Source organism: Salmo salar, chromosome ssa02 (genome assembly GCF_905237065.1).
Source record: "Salmo salar chromosome ssa02, Ssal_v3.1, whole genome shotgun sequence".
In the NCBI taxonomy this organism is placed as follows: Eukaryota; Metazoa; Chordata; class Actinopteri; order Salmoniformes; family Salmonidae; genus Salmo; species Salmo salar.
This window is the reverse complement of record NC_059443.1, coordinates 53,707,622-53,731,524: the sequence shown is the minus strand read 5'-3', so window position 1 is coordinate 53,731,524 and position 23,903 is coordinate 53,707,622. Positions and strand designations below refer to the sequence as shown.

Genomic DNA, 23,903 nt, shown 5'->3' with positions numbered 1-23,903 from the left:
AGATTGCCATCCCATAAAGAATCAAACATATTGATGTTTTGCCTGTATTTCTCCCAGTGGTCTGTCCTTGCTTACTGCATGGAAAAATAACCTGAAAAAAGTGCTATATATTAATCCATTCATAGAATAAATGGGCTTATATCCTTGACAAGTGGTCCTTTAAAATACAGCTCAATTTATCCCTGCAGCCTAGTGACTAGTAGCTTGGTACAGCTAGTACAGTGCCATTTAATATTTTGGTCATCTTTTTGGGGAGAGTGCTTCATGGGTAACCGTGTATTGGCATTTTAATCAGGTTTTTTATTAATGTAGAAGAATAAAGCCATGTAGCTGTAGGCTAGAACTGTAGGCCTGCTACTGCACAACAAACATGTCTTCACTGCACAGAGATGAACAGAGTGAAGAAGGAAATAGACAACCATGTTATTGTGTATAAGAGCTTAAAAGCCCTTCTGATGTGATCAGATGTTTTTCCGCTGTTGATTGCCTGCATTTTAAATCGGTTTGCCTCCTGGGTCTTTGGCATATTCAGTATGAGTAAGTCATTTTTATCAATGCGTCACCAGCCATCATTATCTGGAGGTTGTGTTTGTATGTACTTTCATTTCCCCTAAAAGAACTTCCAATCAAAGTTTTTATCCTCACAATTACTCACATTTTCTCAGCTTATTATTTCCCTATATTAAATTGTCTGGAGATTGGCCCGCTACCGTTAAGCTGCAAAGACTAGACTCAGCGAAATGACGTTGCCATGAGCAGCACCGTAGATATTGCGGCTGAGCGAGATGCAAGACTTCGCTCTCACACAGTCACACACAGCATCTGCGGATTTGCACAGGTTCGCTTCACGTTGTCACGGTGTGGTAGCAACAGGACCAAAACAGCGGTGAAGTTTAGCTTCGCGCTTCAACGCTCTTAGTTGTTGACACACTACCGCTGTTTACTTTCTACGTCCACGTCATATTGCTGAGTCTACCTTTAAGTAGTCTTTGATTGTCTATATAAGCCATGACATTTTTTACATTCTATTATAGCTGCCCTGGTCCCCCTATTTGATTTGTTCCATAGTAGCTACAGTACCTTCAGAACGTGTTCACACCCCGTGACTTATTCCACATTGTGTTGTGTTACAGCCTGAATACAAAATAGATGTTTTCCTCTCACCCATCTATTATTATTTATTACAAAAGAAATACAAAAATGTATAATTTGCATAAGTATTCACACCTCTGTTTTGCAGTTTTACTTTAGTGCCTTATTGCAAACAGGGGGCATGCTTTGGAATATGTTTATTCAGTACACTCCTTCTGTACTGTTCTTTCTTTTCACTCTGTCATTTGGGTTAGTATTGTGGAGTAACTAACTACAATGTTGTTGGTCCCATCCTCAGTTTTCTCCCATCACAGCCATTAAACACTGCATCCGGGAATGGCGTTAGGAAGGACGCCTGTATCTTTGTTGTGTGGGTGTGTTGATACACCATCCAAAGTGTAATTAATAGCTTTACTGTGCTCAAAGGGATATTTTTTTTTTTACCAATCTACCAATAGGTGCCCTTCTTTGCGAGGCATTGGAAAACCTCCCTGGTCTTTTTTTGTGGTTGAATCTGTGTTTGAAATTCACTGCTCAACTGAGGGACCTTACAATTATCTTTATGTGTGGGATACAGAGATGAGGTAGTCATTAAACAAGAATGTTAAACACTATTATTGCACACAGTGAGTTCATGCAATTTATGTGACTTGTTAAGCAAATGTTTCCTCCTGAACTTATTTAGGCTTGCCATAACAAAGGTATTGAACACTTATTGACTTAAAATGTCAAAAAACATAATTCCACATTGACATTATGGGGTATTGTGTGTAGGCCAGTGACACAAAATCTCAATTTAATCCATTTTAATCCCACCTTGTAACACGACAAAATGTGGAAAAAGTCGAGTGTGTGTGTGTGTGTGTGTGTGTGTGTGTGTACGTACTTTCTGTATATCAGAACGTTGCTTAGCTGAATCGGGTGTGTTATAATGTTAGGTCTGGTCCAAAAGCCTGCGTACCCAGTAGTTCCCCAATTGGGAAACAGGTCAGATTTGATGATCCCAGCTCACTGTGTCCCATTACTAGCTGATGTAATGCTGTCACCTCCGTGCTCCCCACACACACACAACTTAATTGCCTGGTTGGTACGGGTCCCACACACGCTCCACTCCAGTCACGCCTCTCTCATTAACTTGGAGAGGACCACCGTGTTCAAGAGTAAAACGGGCAACGATTCGCTAAAAAGAGGCATGCAAATTGATTTTAAGAAGAAAAAAATCCATGAATGTGTTTCCCATTGTTTAATATCATCTCAAGTGTGGCCGTCGGTTGCAGCCGTGGATCGTTTCTGCCGTCAATCTCAATTAAGAACCAATTTGTCCACTACTTTGCCCAGCCAAGAAAAGGGTCCATGCTGATGTTGTTACTCCATCCAGCTGTAATGATGTTTTCCCTGTACAAACCAGTCAATCATCTCCTATAACCCTGTAACCTGATACCCCTAGAATGCCACGCTAACTGCTACGCTAATGCAGGGTTTCCCATACTCAGTCCTTGGGCCCGCGCTGGGTGCACGTTTTGGTTTTAGCCCTAGCGCTACACAGCTGATTCAAATCATCAACGCTTGATCAGCTGTGTAGTGCTAGGGCAAAAAACAAAACGTGCACTCTGCGCGGGCCCCAGAACCCAGTTTGGGAAACCCTGAGCTAACATAGCACAAGTACTGACCTGAATGGCCAAGGCGAAAGACCCAATTAGATCCTAATGAGAGACTGGCCACAGAGCTGGGACCTCAGCCCCACTGTCCACATTCCCCACCGTCCTCTGGTCAGACATACTCATTTAGAGGTAATACAGCCAAAGGTTGGGACATCGTGTGTCTCCCCAGTGACCATTTATGTAGTGCCTTGCATATCTGTCACAGGGGATTGTTAACACACACCTGAATGACGAAAAGCTTGCTAATATATATTCATATTAAAAGCTTGCTAATTTATATCCACAATCAGGATTTCACCGTCTCTCTTTATAATGTTACTCTAGGCAACCTGTGAATTGTCTTGAAATCCTAACCCAGTCTGCAAGCGTTTTCTTTACCCATGCTAACTGAGGTGACCAGAGATTTTTTTTTTTAAAACAATAGAAAAAGTCCTCTGCAGCTGAACTCTCCTCCCCTCCCCTCCTCTCATTCATTCCTTGGAAGGAGAGAACAAGGCAAAAGATGGAAAACAAGCGGATAATCCTTCAGGATCAGATGTGTGTGGGTGGACATGAGTAACTGCAGCTGGCGCGACAACCCTTTCTATCTCTCTCTGTCTGTCTGTGTCTCAGTCTTGCTGTGTATCTCTCCCTCTCTCTTCCTTCCTCCCCCTCTCGTTTTAACCAGCCCGGTCTGCTTCGTCGAACACCGTGGGGGCAGCTAATTAAGGGGTGTTTGCCGTGTGTGTGAGAGCGAGTGAGAAGCAGGAGACAATGCAATTAAAATACAAACACTCACTCAGACACTTTTATTCCGGGGCTTTAATGTAGCGTCCAACACGACTCGGGGATGGAGTGGGATGAAGGTGGGAAATTGAAGTGATTTTGAAGGGGTGTGTGTGTGTGTGCCAAGGTGCCCAGTTAATTCCAACCGTAATGTGAGACAGCTGGGGAGCTGGAGAGGTGAGACGGCTTGGAGGGTAGAGCTGGAACGATAAACCGAAAATGATCGACACCGATCACTTATCGCAGGCGTGCTGATATCGTTCATTGCGATAAGTAGACTATACTAGAGAAATGTGAAGTTTGAAACTTTGCTAAAATGGGGGATTGTTAATAGGACAATTGATGGCTATAACCATCAAGCTAGTAATAGTAGTTTAAAGGATCATTAAAAAACTGGTGCACATTAATGTTATAAACGTATGGTTCTATTTATCGTTATCTCATCAATTCAGGCAATTTATCGCGATATGGATCTTTTTCAATATCGCCCAGCTCTATTGGAGTATCCAAGAGTCCTCAGGCTGGACTAAGTGTCACTGTGACAAGGCTAAATTACAGAGTGAATCACATCGTACTTCCCCGCTTAGCGCTCCATCACCTCTCAACAAGACATAGCATCGTTCCCTTTCTCTCCCTCTTCTTTCATTAAGTGTGTTCCCTTTTTGGCAGGCAGTGTAAGATTGTGTCTCAAGGAACTGAGGAGATATTTCTGGCTGCGTTTCCCGAGCTTCCTTCCATACGTTTATCCCCACTTTCCTGGAAAAGAGAGCAGCGCTCCGAGAGGTTTCCACTTTTATAAACAGCCAGGTGTTCACATCAAACGGAATTCATTGCAGAGGGGTAGTCTGGATGGGGTTCTCAATGCAAATCCACTTAAAATTGGATTGGACTCTCTAAAAGAGGCTTATGGCTGAAATGGAGAAAACATCGGGAAAGTAGTATGCCACTTTACTAACTGGCAGCCTTCCAATTTTCAGGCGAAAGGATGACTTTGCTGTTTCACACACTGTTGAATGCATGGGCAATATGAATGAATCCATGTAGTTTGAGTACTGAGGCATAGTCCTACTCATGGCATATTGACAATTCAATTCAGTTGACGCTTCGGCTGTGAGTGAGTGACACACAGTTGGCATTATTCTCCAACTGAGTATGGATTATGAGTAGGGAGAGTGATGCATGAATATCAGATGTGTACTTTCAATGTGCCATTTTTCATCAAATTAGTAACACGTGTACACATAAATGCAACTTTCAATGCACTCCCTTCCATGATGCTGATACGCCATTTACATCAGGCCTCCAACCACGTCACATGACAACTAGAGCTCAGTTTGCTATTCTATTGCAATGCCATGATCCACTATTCCTGTGGCATCTGACATGGCCTCTATCCAGCACAGGCTACAGTAAGAGAACTCCCTACTGTATTTACATTTGGCCTTTGTTTCTTCAGGAGATTATGTGCAAGATGGGACACGATACTTTAGTTACCATCTCCCATATTTGTCCAAGGTAGATATTTTGCCACCTATTTACTTTAGAAATTGCCCCAAAGTGAGTTTCAGTCGAGCGATAGCTGGAATGTTTTCTCATCTGTAAAACAGTGCAGTATTGAAAAAAAGTAACGACCTTCGAGCAAGAAACTGAGTTCATAAATGTGACCGGCAAGCCAATGGAATTAGTTTGTTGCGTTGAAACAAATGACTGCAACATGTAAACATGAACGTTGTCACCATAGAGATCCTATTAAATTACTTAGTATTCTAATTCCTAATTCTATGGTTGTAACATTGCGCTTCAGAGTTTATAGGCATGCATTACACTCTTTCATTTCGTAGTTCAACAGCAAAGTAAGCTGTAAATCAGAGCTCACCCTTTATAGGGAAATATACAGTGCATTTGGAAAGTATTCAAACCCCGTGACTTTTTCCAAATGTTGTGTTACAGCCTTATTCTAAAATGGATTAAATTACATGTTTTCCTATACACAATACCCCATAATGACAAAGTGAAAACAGGTTTTTAGAAATGTATAAACAGAAATACTTTATTAATATAAGTATTCAGACCTTTTGCTTTGAGACTTGAAATTGAGCTCAGGTGCATCCTGTTTCCATTGATCATTCTTGAGATGTTTCTACAACTTGATTGGAGTCCACCTGTGGTGAATTCAATTGATTGGACATGATTTGGAAAGGCGCACACCTGTCTATATAAGGTCCCACAGTTGACAGTGCATGTCAGAGCAAAAACCAAGCCATGAGGTTGAAGGAATTGTCGTTAGAGCTCCGAGACAGGATTGTGTCGAGGCACAGATCTCGAGAAGGCCCTTGGTCAAGGAGGTGACCAAGAACCCAATGGTCACTCGTGCAGAGCTCCAGAGTTCCTCTGTGGAGATGGAAGAATCTTCCAGAAAGACAACCATCTCTGCAGCACTCCACCAATCAGGCCTTTATGGTAAAACCCTGTTTTTGCTTTGTCAAAAAGATTGATAAGGGGGGAAAAAACAACATTTAATACATTTTAAAATAAGGCTGTAATATAACAAAATGTGGAAAAAGTCAAGGCATCTGAATACTTTCCGAATGCACTGAAGATCACTTTCAAACCACATACTGAGGAGACCATTCCCGTTTTAGGGTAAGGGCTACCATAGATTACTACAACAGGATGTAGGTAGGGCTGTTGCGGTGACTTTATTGCCACCACACCGGCAGTCATGAGTCATGACCGCAGTCAACTTCCACTTGACCATTGAGTCACGGTAATCTCCTGTTATGCACACTGGACATGCTTTGGTAGTACCCAACTTGCTAACTACCATCAGGTCCTAATGGCCTGTTACTCAGGGCTCTATTGTCCCTCTAACCACTCTGACATCATATACAATGCATTATACAACGCATTGCCTACTGCATATTATGCATGGCAGAAAAACATCAAACTAAACTTATTTAAGATGTCTTTGGTACTTAATTGGTCTAGCCTACAAAATGAAACAAATTCGAGTAAACCCCACTGAGTGTGGACTGTGTTATTATGCATACTGGTGGACTGGTTAGGCTATCTTATGCTACTCTCCAACGTTTCTGTCCACGAGTCTGGGAGAGAACGCCCTAGGCTCATTGATTGTCCAGGGCGATTTTGAATAGCCTAGTAATAGGGAATTTTAATAATTAATTGGGTGACACATTACCTTTTAGCTATACAGAATATCTCACCACCATTCGTTTCCATCTCCTCCTCTCTCTCCTTTATTCATTTCTCGAGTGTGCAGAGGGGCTGAAATATGTTTCGTTGCGAAACTATGTTACTATCGATGTTCCCGGACAGATTTCACTTGGTTTCCTAAATGAAGCAATGGGTAGCTGCAGGAACAAGGTTGGAGAGCCCATGGCAGAGTTTGGGCGGAATGTCACCTGTCAGGCAGCGATAGCATGCTCCTAAAACAGTGGTTGGTCCAGTAGAGTGAAATGTGTTCTTACATATATTTCTCAGCTGCTCATATTAAGCACATGCTCCGCTATAAATCCGAAGTAGCCTACCCATCATTATTGAAAACTGGACCGGCGGGAAAGCGCTCAACCTCCATTCGCTATTCGAGTGCATACAAGTGACATGTATTTTTCCCCCTGCTCCTCTTCCTGCCCATTTGATAATGGGCCATTCTAAATCAAAACTCATTTTACATATTAGTAAAGACCAGATTAAATTGAGAATAGTGCGATGGGTGAAAGTATGATCACTTGATGAGAGAACAGCGTGTGCAGCCTGAGGCAAGGAACTGAGTGCAAGCTTTTTTTTGCGACTTTCTCAAATCAACAGCCTATAGTTGCACCATGGAGCCCATATGCTTTGATTTCTAAGACATTCTAAGGTTTGTATCATTCACAACTAAAGTTGCCAAATAACTCTAAATCTCGCACATAGGACCTTTTTCCAAATGATCACTTTTATGCTCATCACACTTCATATGTGCGCTCGTTCCGGAATGGGAAAAATATCCTTTCTATTTTATTCAGCTAAATTGAATGATATTCTTCTGACTATAAAATCATATAATATAAAATAATGCCATGGGACTTATTAGCAAATGTTGTCAGCTAAACGATCACGGCTACAGCCTATGGCATGGTACATAGCCAGGTAACATAGTGCCAACTTATATTCTGTTCTTCAGAAATACGTTTTCTTCATATCATAATGTTTCTTTAGACCTGACTAAAATAAATAATTGATTTATTGTTATGGCGTATGTTCAATTGATTTATTTTAAATGTAGATGTTGCAAAGGCGCACATCAGCGGCTTGTGCGCAGCTTGTATGCGTGGATACCTGGAGATACTAAATGTGTTTATGTTAATTCACGGTAAATTACCGTGGGCCCGGCATTAGTTTGCATGACAGTAACCGGCTGACAGTTTCATGACCGCCACAGCCCTAACTGTAGGTATGAAGTAGATTTTCTACATGCAAAGCCCCATCTCAAATCATCTTCTTTACTATATCTCATGATCTCTTTAATGCCGTTATCAACGTGTCTCCATCTCTTTGAACATCGTCGTTGACGTAACTGAAATAAGAGTTTAAAAGATATTGAAGTAATTTCATTTTTACATTGGGCTGACAATAGATTTCATTTCCAACGAAGCTCGGCTTACTCTGTTCTGACCGGTCCGTGGAAGACTAACTCTTTTATCTCGAACTTCCTGTTCTCCGTGGATATAAAAGTGAGCCCTTATGATAATTGCCGTGATTTGACTATCAAACTCCAGTACGAACAATAATCTGATGAGGTGTTGCGTCTCGTAAAGCTGTACGGTTGGCCTGATTCTAAATAGGGGCTGTTAACCCCGCTATGTAAATATATGGTCACGTTTGGAGATTATAACACAAAACCAGACACCATAGTGAAGCTGTTCATAGTCTACATGTAGTACTACTGCTCCAGGGAGTCTACCATGCTCTACCATACTGAACTATGATAGGCTGCAATACTGTTTGTAGGGGTGACGGATAAAGGGACACATTTTCTCTCTTTTGATCTCCTACACTTGCTTAGACCTTTTATCTGTCTTCACCATGCTCCATAAGGGCAACACTCTCCTATTTGACCTTGGACAAGTTCTCCTATTTGATCTTGGACAAATCCTAGAGGTATATTACATTGCTGCTCTTTGGCCTCAGTAATGCTCTGGCACTGGTCTGGGAACAGTTTCACAGCACGACTATCCAGGTGTTGCAGATGGCTGCTGGAGGGCTGGATACTGACCTCAGAGCTGCCCTTGATGATCCAGTGATGAGCAGGGCGAGATAATCATGTCAGAATATAATATGTGGCAGAAGTCTACTGCTTTGATACACACATGGGTCATTGTAGAGGAAACAAGGAAAAGATGCCCAATGAGCTCTCTGTGTCAGTCAACTGTGGCCTGCAAGGATAAAATATAGGTCATTAAAATGACACTACTCATTTGAGCTCTTTGAGTTCTTCATATCCTATTATGACTCATGGTGTCATGTTATACCAATGACAGTAGTAACCAACCATTCACTGAGGATTGGGTATGTTCTCCTTTGGTATAGTAATGTAGTAGGATGAAGTTGCCCCTATACACCGCTCTAAGATCAGTGTTTGTTTTCCCCCCAATTGTTGAAGATCCAGTTTGAAGAGTGCAAGCTGGTCCTAGATCTGTGTCTAAGGCCAACTTATACTCTGAGCACTCAGGGTACTGTGACATCCTTTTCTAATGATATACAGTACCAGTCAAAAGTTTGGACACCTACTCATTCAGGGGTTTTTCTTTATTTAGAAAAAAATTTCTACATTGTAGAATAACAGTGAAGACATCAACACTATGAAATAACACATATGGGATCATGTAGTAACCCAAAAAATGTTAAACAAATCAAAATATATTTTATATTGAGATTATTCAAAGTAGCCACCCTTTGCCTTGATGACAGCTTTGCATACTCTTGGCATTATCTCAACCAGCTTCGAGGTAGTCACCTGGAATGCATTTCAATTAACAGGTGTGCCTTGTTTAAAGTTAAATTGTGGAATTTCTTTCCTTCTTAATGCGTTTGAGCCAATCAGTTGTGTTGTGACAAGGTAGGGGTGGTATACAGAAGATAGCCCTATTTGGTCAAATACCAAGTCCATATTATGACAATAACAGCTCAAATAAGCACAGCGACACGGCAGTCCATCAATATTTTAAGACATGAAGGTCAGTCAATCCGGAAAATGTAAAGAACTTTGAAACTTTCTTCAAGTACAGTCGCAAAACCATCAAGTGCTATGATGAAACCGGCTCTCATGAGAACCGCCACAGGAAAGGAAGACCCAGAGTTACCTCTCCGCAGAGGATTGCAGCCCAAATAAATGCAGCCCAAATAAATGCTTCACAGAGTTCAAGTAACAGACACATCTCAACATCAACTTTTCAGAGGAGACTGCATGAATCAGGCCTTCATGGTTGAATTTCTGCTAGAAACCACTACTAAAGGACACCAATAAGAAGAGACAAGCTTGGGCCAAGAAACACAAGCAATGGACATTAGACTGGTCCTTTGGTCTGATGAGTCCAAATTTGAGATTTTTGGTTCCAACCGTCATGTCTTTGTGAGACACAGAGTAGGTGATCTGATGATCTCCGCATGTGTGGCTCCCACCGTGAAGCATGGAGGAGGAGGTGTGGTGGTGCTTTGCTGGTGACACTGTCTGTGATTTATTTAGAAATCAAGGCACCCTTAACCAGCGTGGCTACCACAGCATTCTGCTGTGATACGCCACCCCATCTGGTTTGGGCTTAATGGAACTATCATTTGTTTTTCAAAAGAACAATGACCCAACACACCTCCAGGCTGTGTAAGGGCTATTTGACCAAGAAGGAGAGTGATCGAGTGCTGCGTCAGATGACCTGGCCTCCAATCACCCAACCTCAACCCAGTTGAGATGGTTTGGGAGGAGTTGGACCGCAGAGTGAAGGAAAAGCAGCCAACAAGTGTTCAGCATATGTGGGAACTCCAAGACTGTTGGAAAAGCATTCCAGGTGAAGCTGGTTGGGAGAATGCCAAGAGTGTGCAACGCTGTCATCAAGGCAACGGGTGGCTACTTTGAAGAATCTCAAATATAAAACATATTTGGATTTGTTTAACACTTTTTTTGGTTACTACATGTTTCCATGTGTGTTATTACATAGTTTACGTTTTCACTATTATTCTAAAATGTAGAAAATAGTAAAAAATAAAGAAAGCCTTGAAAAAGTAGGTGTCCAAACTTTCGACTGTTACTTTACATTACTAGAACATGTCTACAACTCGAGTGAAACCAAAAGGTAAGTCGGTGTATAATATCTATCCTTGTCTTTTCTGACATCTGTTAGTCATCCAATCAGTTTCTCACCTACTCTCTTTGAAACAGATTGATATACTGTGATTCTCCATGAGAACTTTTTTTTTTTCATAGTGTGTACCAAATCATTAATAGTGTATAAGACTGATTTAAAATGCACCAGCATCGCCTGGAGGACAGGGTTGTGTATTAGCAAGCTATTGAACTGACACATGAAGGCCCTTGGTCTCTTACTCTTTGCCTCACACAAACCAATTATGGAGTGACATATTTTTGCCCAATTACAACAAAGCTTACTGGTACGTACGGTAGAATACCTGTTTTTGCTGCTATTACCAGTTTGGAATATAATGTTGTGTGGATATCATAAGGTGAATGCACCAATTTGTAAGTCGCTCTGGATAAGAGCGTCTGCTAAATGACGTAAATGTAAATGTACACTACTGCTACAAAGTCACCGTTCCTTCAGAAAATATATACACCCCTTTACTTTTTCCCCCAAAAAATTAAAGCTGAAATGTCTTCAGTCAATAAGTATTCAACCCCTTTATGTCCTAAATACATTTTCAAATGTTTCTTCCAATTTCACATCAGAGTATTTTGTGTAGATCGTTGACCAAAAATGACAAATTCATTTTAATCCCACTTTGTAACACAACAAAATGTGGAAAAGGTCATGGGGTGAATACTTTCTGAAGGCGCTGTATACATTATGTAGGAGTTGCACTTAGAGACTACTGTAGTACAGTAGATCAGTTCCAGCTAATAAAAAGTCCAACTGTAACATAAGGTGCATCCATTGTGGCTCAGACAATCAGTCTACAGTGATTGACCTACTCTAGAAGTTGGATTTTCCACCTCAAGTGTGGCTGAAGTTAATTAATTGGACAACCACTTGAGTTTTTGATCATGGGTATTGGTCCACATATGAGTGGTTAATAAAGAAATGAAAAAAAAAGTGTGCATATTGCAATCAATGCACAATCAGCGCTGGAATTGTGAGCCTGCAGGACATGCTTTTGACTTTTTTTTTTTCTTTACAGACCATTTAACAGCACTGGTCAGTGCAAAATAGAGTGAGCTTTGGAGATTGCGATGGTTGTATTTAGAAAAGTACTATATCCTCTCATTTTCAATTCTGTAAAATGTCCCTGTTTCAATATTAGAACAGTCCTTGCAGAAAGGATTTTGCCCTTAGCCTTGTCTGTTTAATTCATTTAATTTTTGCTTCTTTCCTTTCCTCATAGAAAGATACTTTGTCAAGCCAGTGCTGAAGAACATGCTTTGTATAGACAGTACAAGTTTTTCATTCAAATTAAATGACTAGCACTGACTCATCTCATGTATCGACTCCAATTATTCCTCTCATACCTTTTTTCATATCCTGCCATGTCTGGCTCAGTTGAATAGCTTTCCATCATTACTGTATCTGTGGAAAAGGAACTTGAACTGTACAGACTGGAGTTAATAACATGGAAAAAAATTGAACTCTACATTCATGTTTTGGGTACTTTTCTTTCTGTTGCATTACCACTCTGATCATACTTAACTAACCCCTCACCATGTCTCTTTGTCTTTGCAGGACCCCAGAACCAAGCACAAGTTTAAGATCCACACCTATGGCAGCCCCACCTTCTGCGACCACTGTGGCTCTCTCCTGTATGGTCTCATCCACCAGGGGATGAAGTGTGACAGTGAGTAATGTACCTCTCCATCCACTTAGACTGGGGATCACTATACATAACCTGCGATGTAAACATTAAGCTGACACGCGGTTCACCTAGCTATGGCCAATCTAACCAATAATGGAACGCTGATGTTACATACGTCACTGTTGATCCACCCGCTGATGTCATCTGGGTTACTTGGTTAGCTAGCTAGCAAGCTACACTGAACAAAAATGTAGAGTGTTGGTCCCATCTTTCATGAGCTGAAATCTTCTCACAAACAGTTAGTGCTATCTCGCTAACTGCTCTTCCCATTAACAGTTAGTGCTATCTCGCTAACTGCTCTTCCCATTTAACAGTTAGTGCTATCTCGCTAACTGCTCTTCCCATTGACAGACAGACAGATAGGAATGCCGATTAGGACCCGTCTAAAGTGGACAGAATGCTAAATGCACTGGCAGCCAAAGAGGATATGGAGCTCTCTCCTTATACTGAAATGTGTTATAGTGGGCTGTGATGGAGCCAGGAAAGCTGTGATGAAGCTGGACCTCGCTGGTGAAAGGAGTTTCTTGATTTGAAGAGGTTAATGTTGGCTAGGTGTTAGTAACACCTGGGGAGTCATTTCATAACAGCTAATGTTATCATTCTTTGGCAGTGTTATGATTGTCATTATGCAAAAATGCTCCAAAACAAACATTTTAACGTTAGCAGATGGTGACATTTCTATCACACATTTACTTACATAACTCATGTAAATTATTATGAGGTACAGATGCAGCTATCTGGTCTAAAAGTTACCTGCCTCATTTCTATGACAGGAATGTAATGCAATTTTCCAGGCGGACAAAGACAGCTTCGCCGGTGAGTTTGAATTGCCCTGCCTATTGGTTCCCTGTAAAGCACCGGCTTGGCTGTTTGGCAGCACAATGCCTAACATACGACTGGATCCCCTTAGCATTCCCTGGGCTAGCATGATATCTAGCATGATATCCATCACATTACACCACAGCTCTTTTGTTGCTTCACCTTTTCTAAATGAGCCTGTCAGTCAGACACAGAACATCAGTTCTATCGTTGCCAATCGCCACTTTGAGTAGCCTTCAAGTCACTCTGACAGCTTCCACACAACTTTATAATAATAATATATTATATTCTTACTGCTGATGGGATGTCAAAGTAATGCGAGCAGTGCAAACTACACTGAACAAAAATATAAACTCAACATGTAAAGTGTTGGTCCCGTGTTTCACGAGCTGAAATAAAAGATCCCAGAAATGTTCCTTACGCACAAAAAGCTTACTTCTCTAAAATGTTGTGCTCAAATTTGTTTACATCCCTGTTAGTGAGCATTTCTCCTTTGCCAAGATAATCCATCCACCTGACAGGTGTGGCATATCAAGAAGCTGATTAAACAGCATGATCATTACACAGGTGCACCTTGTACTGGGGACAATAAAAGGTAGCTCTGAAATGTGCAGTTTTGTCACACAACACAATGCCACAGATGTCTCAAGTTTTGAGGATGTGTGCAATTGGCATGTTGATTGCAGGAATGTCCACCAGAGCTGTTACCAGAGAATTCAATGTTAAGTTCTTTACCATAAGCCGCCTCCAACCTCGTTTTAGAGAATTTGGCAGTACTTCCAACCGGCCTCACAACTGCACACCGTGTATGGCGTTGGTTGGTCGAGAGGTTTGCTGATGTCAACGTTGTGAACTGAGTGCCCCATGGTGGGGTTATGGTATGGGCAGGCACCAAACACAATTGTATTTTACCGATGGTAATTTGAATGCACAGGGATACCGTGACGAGATCCTGAGGCCATTGTGAGGCATATTTTTTTAAGGTATCTGTGACCAACACATGCATATCTGTAATCCCAGTCCCATGTGAAATCCATAGATTAATGTCTAATGAATATTAGAATTGACTAACTTTCTTATATGAACTGTAACTCAGTAAAATTATGTTGCTTTTATATTTTTGTTCCTTATGAATACATGGCTCTGAGTCTGGCTAGCACTGGCAGGAGTATGGGGTAACGTTACAGTGTGGTGAGGGTGAATTCAATTCTTCATCTTGCTAGTTATCTAGCTGGTTGTAGCAAAAGGACTTTCTACAAAATGTTGGTTGCTAGCTAGCAACATTAGCGAAGCTAGCTGCACAGTCACATTGGCTACCAAGCAACATGAGATCGTTTCTAAATTCGGGAGGCAGTGGAAACATGATTTGAGCTAGCCCACCAAGGCCCAACACGGGTTGATTTCAAAGTTACAATGGAAACAAGGCTTTAGATGTGCTCAAAGTACATTCAAACACAACTTTATTGACATCGCTCATACTGCAAAAAGAAGTTAAATTACAATTCTGTTATATTGCCGAATTATGATTTCCATTATTTAAAACTGCATTTCCATTTCCTGTCCATTCCTTCCAGCAGTTTCCTCTCTGAAACCCACACGATTCCAGAGATCTTTAAATATACATTGTCAAAGCTGATGTGCGGATTTATTAGTACAATTCCCTCAGTCTTATGATTTTCATATGTGATAAAGCACGAATTACTTTAATTCAATGGTAAATAGTACATCATATCTCTTCACCAGAGCTGGCGTGTAGTACTAATTATGACTCAGGGTTATATATAAATAGGGATTAGGTTATGGTTGGAAAATGAGATTGGCACATGCTGGCTGTTCTAATCAGACTGCAAATTAGATTATCATCTTGTGTTTTTAATTGCGTGTTGCCATATTGTAGACCAGAGGCTGTTTGTAGACGCTGATTTTTTTTTATATCACCTTTATTTAACCAGACAGGCCAGTTGAGAACAAGTTCTCATTTACAACAGCGACCTGGCCAAGATAAAGCGAAGCAGTGCGACACAAACAACACAGGGTGTTTGACATACAGTAACCATGTTTTCACATGTAAACAGCACAGTTACAATTTCTTCAGGATGAAATCAGTTTTGTGATATCAGTTATTCCTGAGCAACACCTGGCCTTTTGACTTCATGAATAAAGCACATCAGTTTTTGCCTTTCTTCTGTCTCTCCTGGTACCTCTTTAATGCTGTCTCTCTCTTTCTGTCTGTCTTTCTGTGTGTCTGCATCCCTTCAGCCTGCGACATGAACGTGCACAATCAGTGTGTGATGAACGTGCCCAGCATGTGTGGGACGGACCACACCGAGAGGAGGGGACGCCTCTACCTGAAGTGTGAGGTCACAGAGGACAAGCTGCAGGTCACAGGTAGGCCTCCAGACCAGACCATCTCTCAGACAAATCTATTTCTCACTGTTTGTCCCAAATGGCAACTTATTCCTTGTATAGTGCACTACGTTTGACCAAAGCCCACAGGGATCTGATCAAAATCAGTGCACTATGAAGGGAGTAGGGTGTCATTTCAGGCGCATCCGTTTCCTCCTTCCCCAGTGGGGTTATGGTGTGTAATGGCTGACAGAGCTTCCTCTTACCTTTTCACAATCAGTCCTAACCATCAGTCACCAACCACTTTAGCTGTCAGTTGCCTGTTACAGCCCCATATTGATTGATAAGAAAGAAACCACGTCTGGCCACAAATCCATTCGCAGCATGGATCGCTCCCACCGGGCAGTCGTCACCACTGATTCCTGGCAATCTGTGTGTGTGTGTTCGTTCTTGTGGGTGTGTGCGCCCATGTGCATGTGTGCTCCCTCTAACCTGAGCGTACATCGATTTCTGTCTACACAATTGTCAATCGCATCAATAGGCCCAGGCTTTGAAGACCATTCCATTTGTAAAAACACCCGTTCACAGTTCAATAGATGAAGTGAACTGGTCATACCAAATATCCCCGCTGTCTGTTTTTGAGTGACAGCAGCCCAGAGACAGCATGTGGTGAGGCAACCATCACTTAATAAAAGCCTCCAGTCTGCAGCCTACAGAGACACGGGTCAATTCTCTTTTGTATACAGATCAATACTGTGTGTGCGCTTTCCTCATAGCACCCTATTCCCTATATAGTACTTTTAAAGCTGTGCCCAAAACTACTTTTTTGGGCACTGCCCATATACAGTCACGACAAACCCTGTCCATTTTTTAAACTTTATGAACATACCTGGGGCAGGGACGTCGCTAGGCCTAAAGCCCCCCTAAAATATTCATTAGCCCCCCTAAATAAATAAATATATCGGTCAATATATTTTCTCTGTGATTTCTTTTCGTCAACCATTCCATCGCATCTTAAACCTCTTACCGGGCGGGCACTAGGACCTGGGGGAGGCTGCTGCTGCAGAGGCTGCTGCATGCACTAGTGACTGTTACACTTCGAACACACCGACTGTGTCCTTGCGTTTTGATACACCAGAAGTACATTCATTTCCAATGGAACGCTGCGTTTGCCTTGCAGCATTGCGTTGCAGTGCGTTCTGTGTCCAACGTATGCATGAAATTGTATGCGTAGACTTGACAGAAAGTAGCAAAATGTGAATGTTGAATTTCTTTTGCACACATATCCAGTAAAAAAATGTGGGATAACATAATAAAAACAGTTTGACTGTAGAATTTCTTTACATTTTTTTATTCATTTATTTGCCAAGTATATTATTTATTCGATGACACCCACAAATTAATTGTGAGAGCCTATAATATAATGTCCCTCCAAAATGCAGTTTGAGTGAAATGCAATAATAAATAGTCAAGATAGCAGAGTCGGCTCTTTCAACGATGAGACCAACGTTGAGGAAGGTGGTCTTGATCGCGCTGTTGGGCCGGGACCAGCCCCGCCAAAAGCGCAGGTCTGTGTGGGTCCAGAGATGGTTAAAGTCCCGAAAGCAGGCAGGGGAGTTCCACCTTCTCATTCAAGAGCTTCGACTGTTTGGAGAGGAATTCCGTTACTTTCTTCTGGACCGAAGCCAGTTCGATCACCTGCTCCAGATGGTTGGAGCCAGGATCGCCCGGATTGATACCAACTACCGGGAGTCCATCAGCCCAGTTGAACACCTGGCGATTTGTCTCCGGTAAGCTAAATTCTAGTGCATTTTTAAAGCTTTTGATAACATAATTGATTGATATTTGATACATTGTTTTTAATGTGCAACCTAGCTAGCTAAAGGTTCCAAAAGTGTCCTTCTGCATAGGATAACCCTTTTTGGTTCCAGGTATAACCCTTTGGGGAAAAGGTTATACATGGAACCCAATGGGGTTCTACCTGGAACCAAAAAGGGTTCTCCTATGGGGACAGCCGGAGAACCCTTTTAAGTAGATAGAAAGAATGGTACTAAGAGTAGAGTTGGCCTGGGCTACAGTTTATTGATATAGTCATAGACTGAATTGTAGTGTTTCAAGGAATTGTTAATGATGGTTGAGTATTACAATATAATTAGTAGAGCTTAATAAACAGTAATGAGGTAGCTATATGAGTAGATAGAATATGTTGGTGGAATTCAAGTTACACACAATATTGATAATTATTTTGAATTATATTTCAGATTCTTGGCGACAGGGGACTCCTACAGGACTATCGGATTCAGCTTCCGAGTTGGACGGTCCACGGTGGCAGGCATTGTCCCCTCTGTGGCACAAGCCATTTGGGACTGTCTGGTTGGTGAATACATGCCTGTTCCCAAGGAGGAAGACTGGAGGGCCATCACTGCTGAGTTCCTGGAGAGGTGGAATTTCCCCAACTGTCTTGGCTTCATTGACGGGAAACATGTAGTAATCCAGGCTCCACCGTGCTCGGGTTCGCAATTCTACAACTACAAGGGTACATATTCAGTTATACTCTTGGCTATTGTAGATGCCATCTACTGTTTCCGTGTTGTCGATGTTGGTGCTTACAGCAAGGGAAGTGACGGCGGAACCCTCCGGGACTCTGCCTTCGGCCAGGCACTTCAGGATGGCACATTGGAGATTCCACCACCTGCATCACTCCCTGGTGCTGAAGACGTGTTCCCCACACCTTCGTCGGCAACGAGGCCTTCACTTTGAGGCCCAACCTCATGAGACCCTACGCTGGACGCCAGCTGCCATTGCCAAAGCCTGTAAGGATCTTTAACAAACGACTGTCCAGGGCAAGGTTAGTTGTTGAATGCGCCTTTGGGATTCTGGCAGCCCGGTGGAGAATGTATCGGAGAGTACTTGGTCTCAGTCCCTCAAATGTCGATGCCTGCGTGAAGGCCACGTGTTCTCCACAACTACCTGCGGAGGTCATTCCAGGAGCCGCTCCGGATGGAGACGGGCACGCCAAATGGTCACCTACCTGATGTCACCAGGGCAGGTGCCAACAACGCCCCCAGACTGGCACTCCAGGTGAGAGAAGCTGACCACCTACTTCTCATCGCCAGCAGGTGAAGTCCCATGGCAGTATGCCATGGAGTGAAACGGCTCTTTTAAGAGCCCCATAACACAAAGGTTATTTTAAGAACCATCCACCGTTGTCCATAAAATTGAATTTTTTTCCCAGATTACTTTGTGTCATTGTCTCTCTTAATTTGGAAGTTATATTTAAGTGAAATTTGGGAGTGAAGACCACACCTTAACCCCTTCCTTCTCCCATTAACGTCAGTATTATACACACCTGGCATGGTACATCAGGTGAGCAGGAGCACTAATTAAGGTTATACGACATACAGTTAGTATGATAACAAAGGGAAAGGGTAACCTAGGGTCCATACAAATAGTACAGTTTACCACCATGATCACTGGCCTGACAAAATACAGGTGGAAAAAGAACCAATTAGGAAGAGAATGTGTTTTTACTTTCATCTTCTTAGATCTGCAAAGGCGTAGGGAAGAAATAAGCACATTAAGTCTAAATGAGATATTAATAAACAACTGAAACAACTGACTATGAAAACATCATTTAAGTATTCAAGTACAGGAAAGAACATGACAGGTATGTGTGTTGTAAAAATGAAACTATTTGAAAGAGCCTCTAATCTGTAAGAGAACAACAAGAGCATGTGTTTTTGGCACAACTTCAGACAGATACAGGGACTACTCATAAAGCCTAGACGTAGTAGGGGAGCTGCAGACAGATACAGGGACTACTCATAAAGCCTAGACGTAGTAGGGGAACTGCAGACAGATACAGGGACTACTCATAAAGCCTAGACGTAGTAGGGGAACTTCAGACAGATACAGGGACTACTCATAAAGCCTAGACGTAGTAGGGGAACTGCAGACAGATACAGGGACTACTCATAAAGCCTAGACGTAGTAGGGGAGCTGCAGACAGATACAGGGACTACTCATAAAGCCTAGACGTAGTAGGGGAACTGCAGACAGAACAGGGACTACTCATAAAGCCTAGACGTAGTAGGGGAACTGCAGACAGATACAGGGACTACTCATAAAGCCTAGACGTAGTAGGGGAACTTCAGACATGGCCATAAAGAGCGAGGGCAGGGCACTGGAGATCTGAGGTACAGAGAGGAGTGGAGGAGTGGAGGAGAGGTGTGTGTGTCTCTCTGTCTCTGAAAAAAAATAAAAAATAATATGTAGCCATAACACAGCTAAACAAACAAATGGCCCCTGGATGTCATGGACCAGTCGATGGAACATAACTTCACAAAAGGTTTCAACACCTTGGTTTTCAAGTGGTTTTTAAATGAAAGAAATATATTCACCTTTAGAGCATCTGTGAATTCTCCGGTGTGTGTGTGTGTGTCAATTCAGAAATCTATGTAACACTAATAATGAATGCTATCCTAAGACTTTAGAAACAAATGACTTTATGAATTGACTGAATTGAAACGGAACTGACGTGTGCGAAAAGAAAGGTACAAGGAGGGAGGTCAAAACAACAACCAGACAACTCCTCTCCTCTTCCTGTCCTTCCTGTGAGCTGGTCGGCTACATGGACTCCATCTCTGGAAGGGAAGAGAAAAACAACACATACAAGCTTAACATAATAGAACACTATAAAAGGTGAGATTTTTGTTAACTAAATAGTGCTTGTATAGAATAGTTAGTGGCATAAATATTGGAACAGTGTGGTAAAGTTGGTAATACTTGCTGTTTACTCATGGAATTTGTATATCAGAGATAAAGATGAATATGACAGGCAAATATTTAGACAGCAAACTGTTGTTTTAGGATGTTTTCTAAGCCAGAAACAACAGCTATACATTTGCCTCATTAATACTTTGATCTGAAATACCAATTAGCCTACATGAGTATACTGTAAAAATGACCTACTTTACTTCACTGTCGCAACACTTGACACTACCTGTGATGTGGAGAAGGAAAAAAATGTACCATTGAACTCAGCTTCGAAAAGCAGCTGATACATTTTAAACTTCACTGCTGCTTTTCTTTGCTGAGGCAGCCTCTTCAGTGTTGGCACCAGGCTCATGGCAAAGAGGGTCTCTTCATCCTCCTTCCTGTGAGCATCAGGTTGGGCTGCATCCCTCTCGACGGCTTGGAGGAGCCTCTGCTGAAATTAGTTGAGTGGATCTGGGGGCTGGTACCTCCGATGACGCTTGGTGTGACGTTGTTCCTCTTCGTTTCTCTCTCTGTTTCTCTCATTTGTCTCCATGGCCACATCCTGTTCAACGAGGTCCTCAGTGGTCACTTCCGTGAGGTTCATAATAATCTCAGGTGGTCCTAGATCCAGAGGTGCTTCCTCCATTTCATCATCTTCCATGGCTGCACCGGTGGTAGTCATACTTGTGGATGATGTAGACGTTGTAGAGGGTCTCACTGCACCGATGATGGTCGCACTAGTAGATGACATAGTGTCTCGCTGCACCGGTGGTCTCACTTGTAGATGACGTTGAGGGTCTTGATGCACCGGTGGCGACAACACTTGTGGATGACGTAGTAGAGGGTCTGGTTGTAATATTGCCACTCGTTGCCCTAGGCACAATAAATGGACCCAGAAAAGAAAGAATGTGGCAGAAGCGCCAAGGCTGCTGGCCTGAAGCTGCTGACACAGACCTCTTCTCTTTCTCTGCCCTTCTCTCTCTCTCTGATACCTGTCCCTGAGTCCTCTCCACTTCCTCCTACATTCTTCTATATGAACATAATAAGCCAAAACATTACCTAGCATAACTATATCTATCAAGGACATGTCACCTACTGTACACACAGACACACACACTGTTATCTGACCAAATTATCAGGGGTACAGTAGTATCTACCATTTCTATCACTATTTATGACAGTCACACTCTTTCAAACATGATTATTTGAGAAAGTTATCAGGGTTAGTAACTAGCATAATTTCTATGACTATTTCACACACACACACACCTCTCATTGACTAGGTTAGCAAGCTAGGTTAGCGAGCTAGCTACGGTTAGCTAGCCACATCTAGCACAAGCTCACTACTGAACTGACCTGGCAATCCTACTATCGTGGACACAAGCAGCATTCTTTTCTGTTTATGTCCCTGTAGCTGTCAGCAGTTGTGTCAAAAAGACACGGTTTTTGAGGATACTGCAAAAATGATTCTCTCCTCCATTCGGCGATGTAATTTACAAAATAGCCTCCAACACTCTACTCAGCAAATTGGATGCAGTCTATCACAGTGCCATCCGTTTTGTCACCAAAGCCCCATATACTACCCACCACTGCGACCTGTATGCTCTCGTTGGCTGGCCCTCGCTTCATATTCGTCGCCATACCCACTGGCTCCAGGTCATCTATAAGTCTTTGCTAGGTGAAGCCCCGCCTTATCTCAGCTCACTGGTCACCATAGCAACACCCACCCGTAGCACGCGCTCCAGCAGGCATATTTCACTGGTCACCCCCAAAGCCAATTCCTGCTTTTGCTGCATTTCATTCCTGTTCTCTGCTGCCAATGACTGGAACGAATTGTAAAAATCACTGAAGCTGGAGACCCATATCTCCCTCACTAACTTTAAGCACCAGCTGTCAGAGCAGCTCACAGATCACTGCACCTGTACATAGCCCATCTGTAAATAGCCCATCCAACTACCTCATCCCCATACTTAATTGTTTTGCTCCTTTGCACCCCAGTATCTCTACATGCACATTCATCTTCTGCACATCTATCACTCGTGTTTAATTGCTAAATTGTAATTATTTCCCCACTATTGCCTATTTATTGCCTTACCTCCCTTATCTTACCTTATTTGCACACACTGTATATAGACCTTTTTTCTCTCTCTATTATGTTATTGACTATGTTTGTTTATGTGTAACTCTGTGTTGTTTGTGTCGCACTGCTTCGCTTTATCTTGACCAGGTCACAGTTGTAAATGAGAACTTGTTCTCAACTAGCCTACCTGGTTAAGTAAAGGTGAAATATATATATATATTAAATGTGTCCAACCGCATGCGACCATCTGCAAAAGATACCTGCATCAGTATAGTTGCCTAGCTGTGCAAAATGTTATGCAGCAGTGATGCGAAAACGCAGTCGGTGTGTTCGAAGCATTAGATGGCTGACAAAAATACTAGGACGAATCATGCAAAAAATTTACATTTGACAGCAATATGACAAACGATTATGCATATTTTTTTTTAATCATAAAGTTCATTCACGAAAATCGCGGTTTAGCAAGCTAGCTGACTAGCTAACATTAGCCAGCTAGATGGCTAGCTTTATGCGTGTTGTGACATGAGTATGAAATTGTAATTCTGGTTGTTTGTTTTAGGGACTCCTGAAACAACCTGCAAACCAGGCTGTCGTCTTGTGAAACAGTGGATGTAAAGAATCTAGCTAGCTAAAGCATTTACTGCAAATTAAATGTACAATTTTGTATGCTTGCCTTGCTGATATTTGCCATGCAATGCAGATAGATGAATAAGGTAGCTAGCTAGGTTCTTGCTTATTGTGCAGTGGAGGATAAAAATACCTGTATGCCTATGGATGTTTAGAAGGCTACCTAGCCGATCTGTGTATGGACCCAAACGTTTGGTATACATATTAATTCAGAACCTAACTATGAACCTCAGCTATGATAGACAGTTGTGTCAACTTCAAAAGAGTGTGAATTACATTAATGAAGCCTATGGATTGAATTGAATATAATATAACTTTGTGCCAAGGATGCAAGTCATTTTTACATGTAGTTATTACCATACATGATATCCCCACATTCTAGCCTGTACATTTAATATATTCACTGATCATGTACTCTACCTTGGCAAATAAAGGTGCAGTTTAGGTATGAATGTCTTTGAGATAATTTTTCAGTCATATCCAATACCAGGAGTATCAAATTACAGTCTTCGAATGATGCTGTGTCTGCATGTATGTATTACAATTACACATTTCAACAGTGTTTACCAATCTTTGTCCTGGGACACCAATGGTTACACTGTAACTAATAGACTAGAAACAGGATTTAACTAGTTAAAGGCTAATTTGTAATTCATATATACAGAAATAGAATTTATAAA

The 23,903-nt window shown here is 42.0% G+C and overlaps 1 protein-coding gene across 1 annotated transcript in view; it reads left to right on the top strand.

Annotated features, from left to right (window-relative positions):
- kpca (kinase C alpha type) overlaps window positions 1–23,670 on the top strand; it is a 142,814-nt gene extending 119,144 nt beyond the window's left edge. The window contains exons 4-6 of the mRNA NM_001141522.1: window positions 12,464–12,575; window positions 15,672–15,800; window positions 23,156–23,670. Of these exons, the coding sequence (NP_001134994.1) occupies window positions 12,464–12,575; window positions 15,672–15,800; window positions 23,156–23,211 (297 nt within the window). The 3' untranslated portion in view covers window positions 23,212–23,670. The remainder of the gene's footprint in view (window positions 1–12,463; window positions 12,576–15,671; window positions 15,801–23,155) is intronic.
- Window positions 23,671–23,903: the final 233 nt, after the last annotated feature.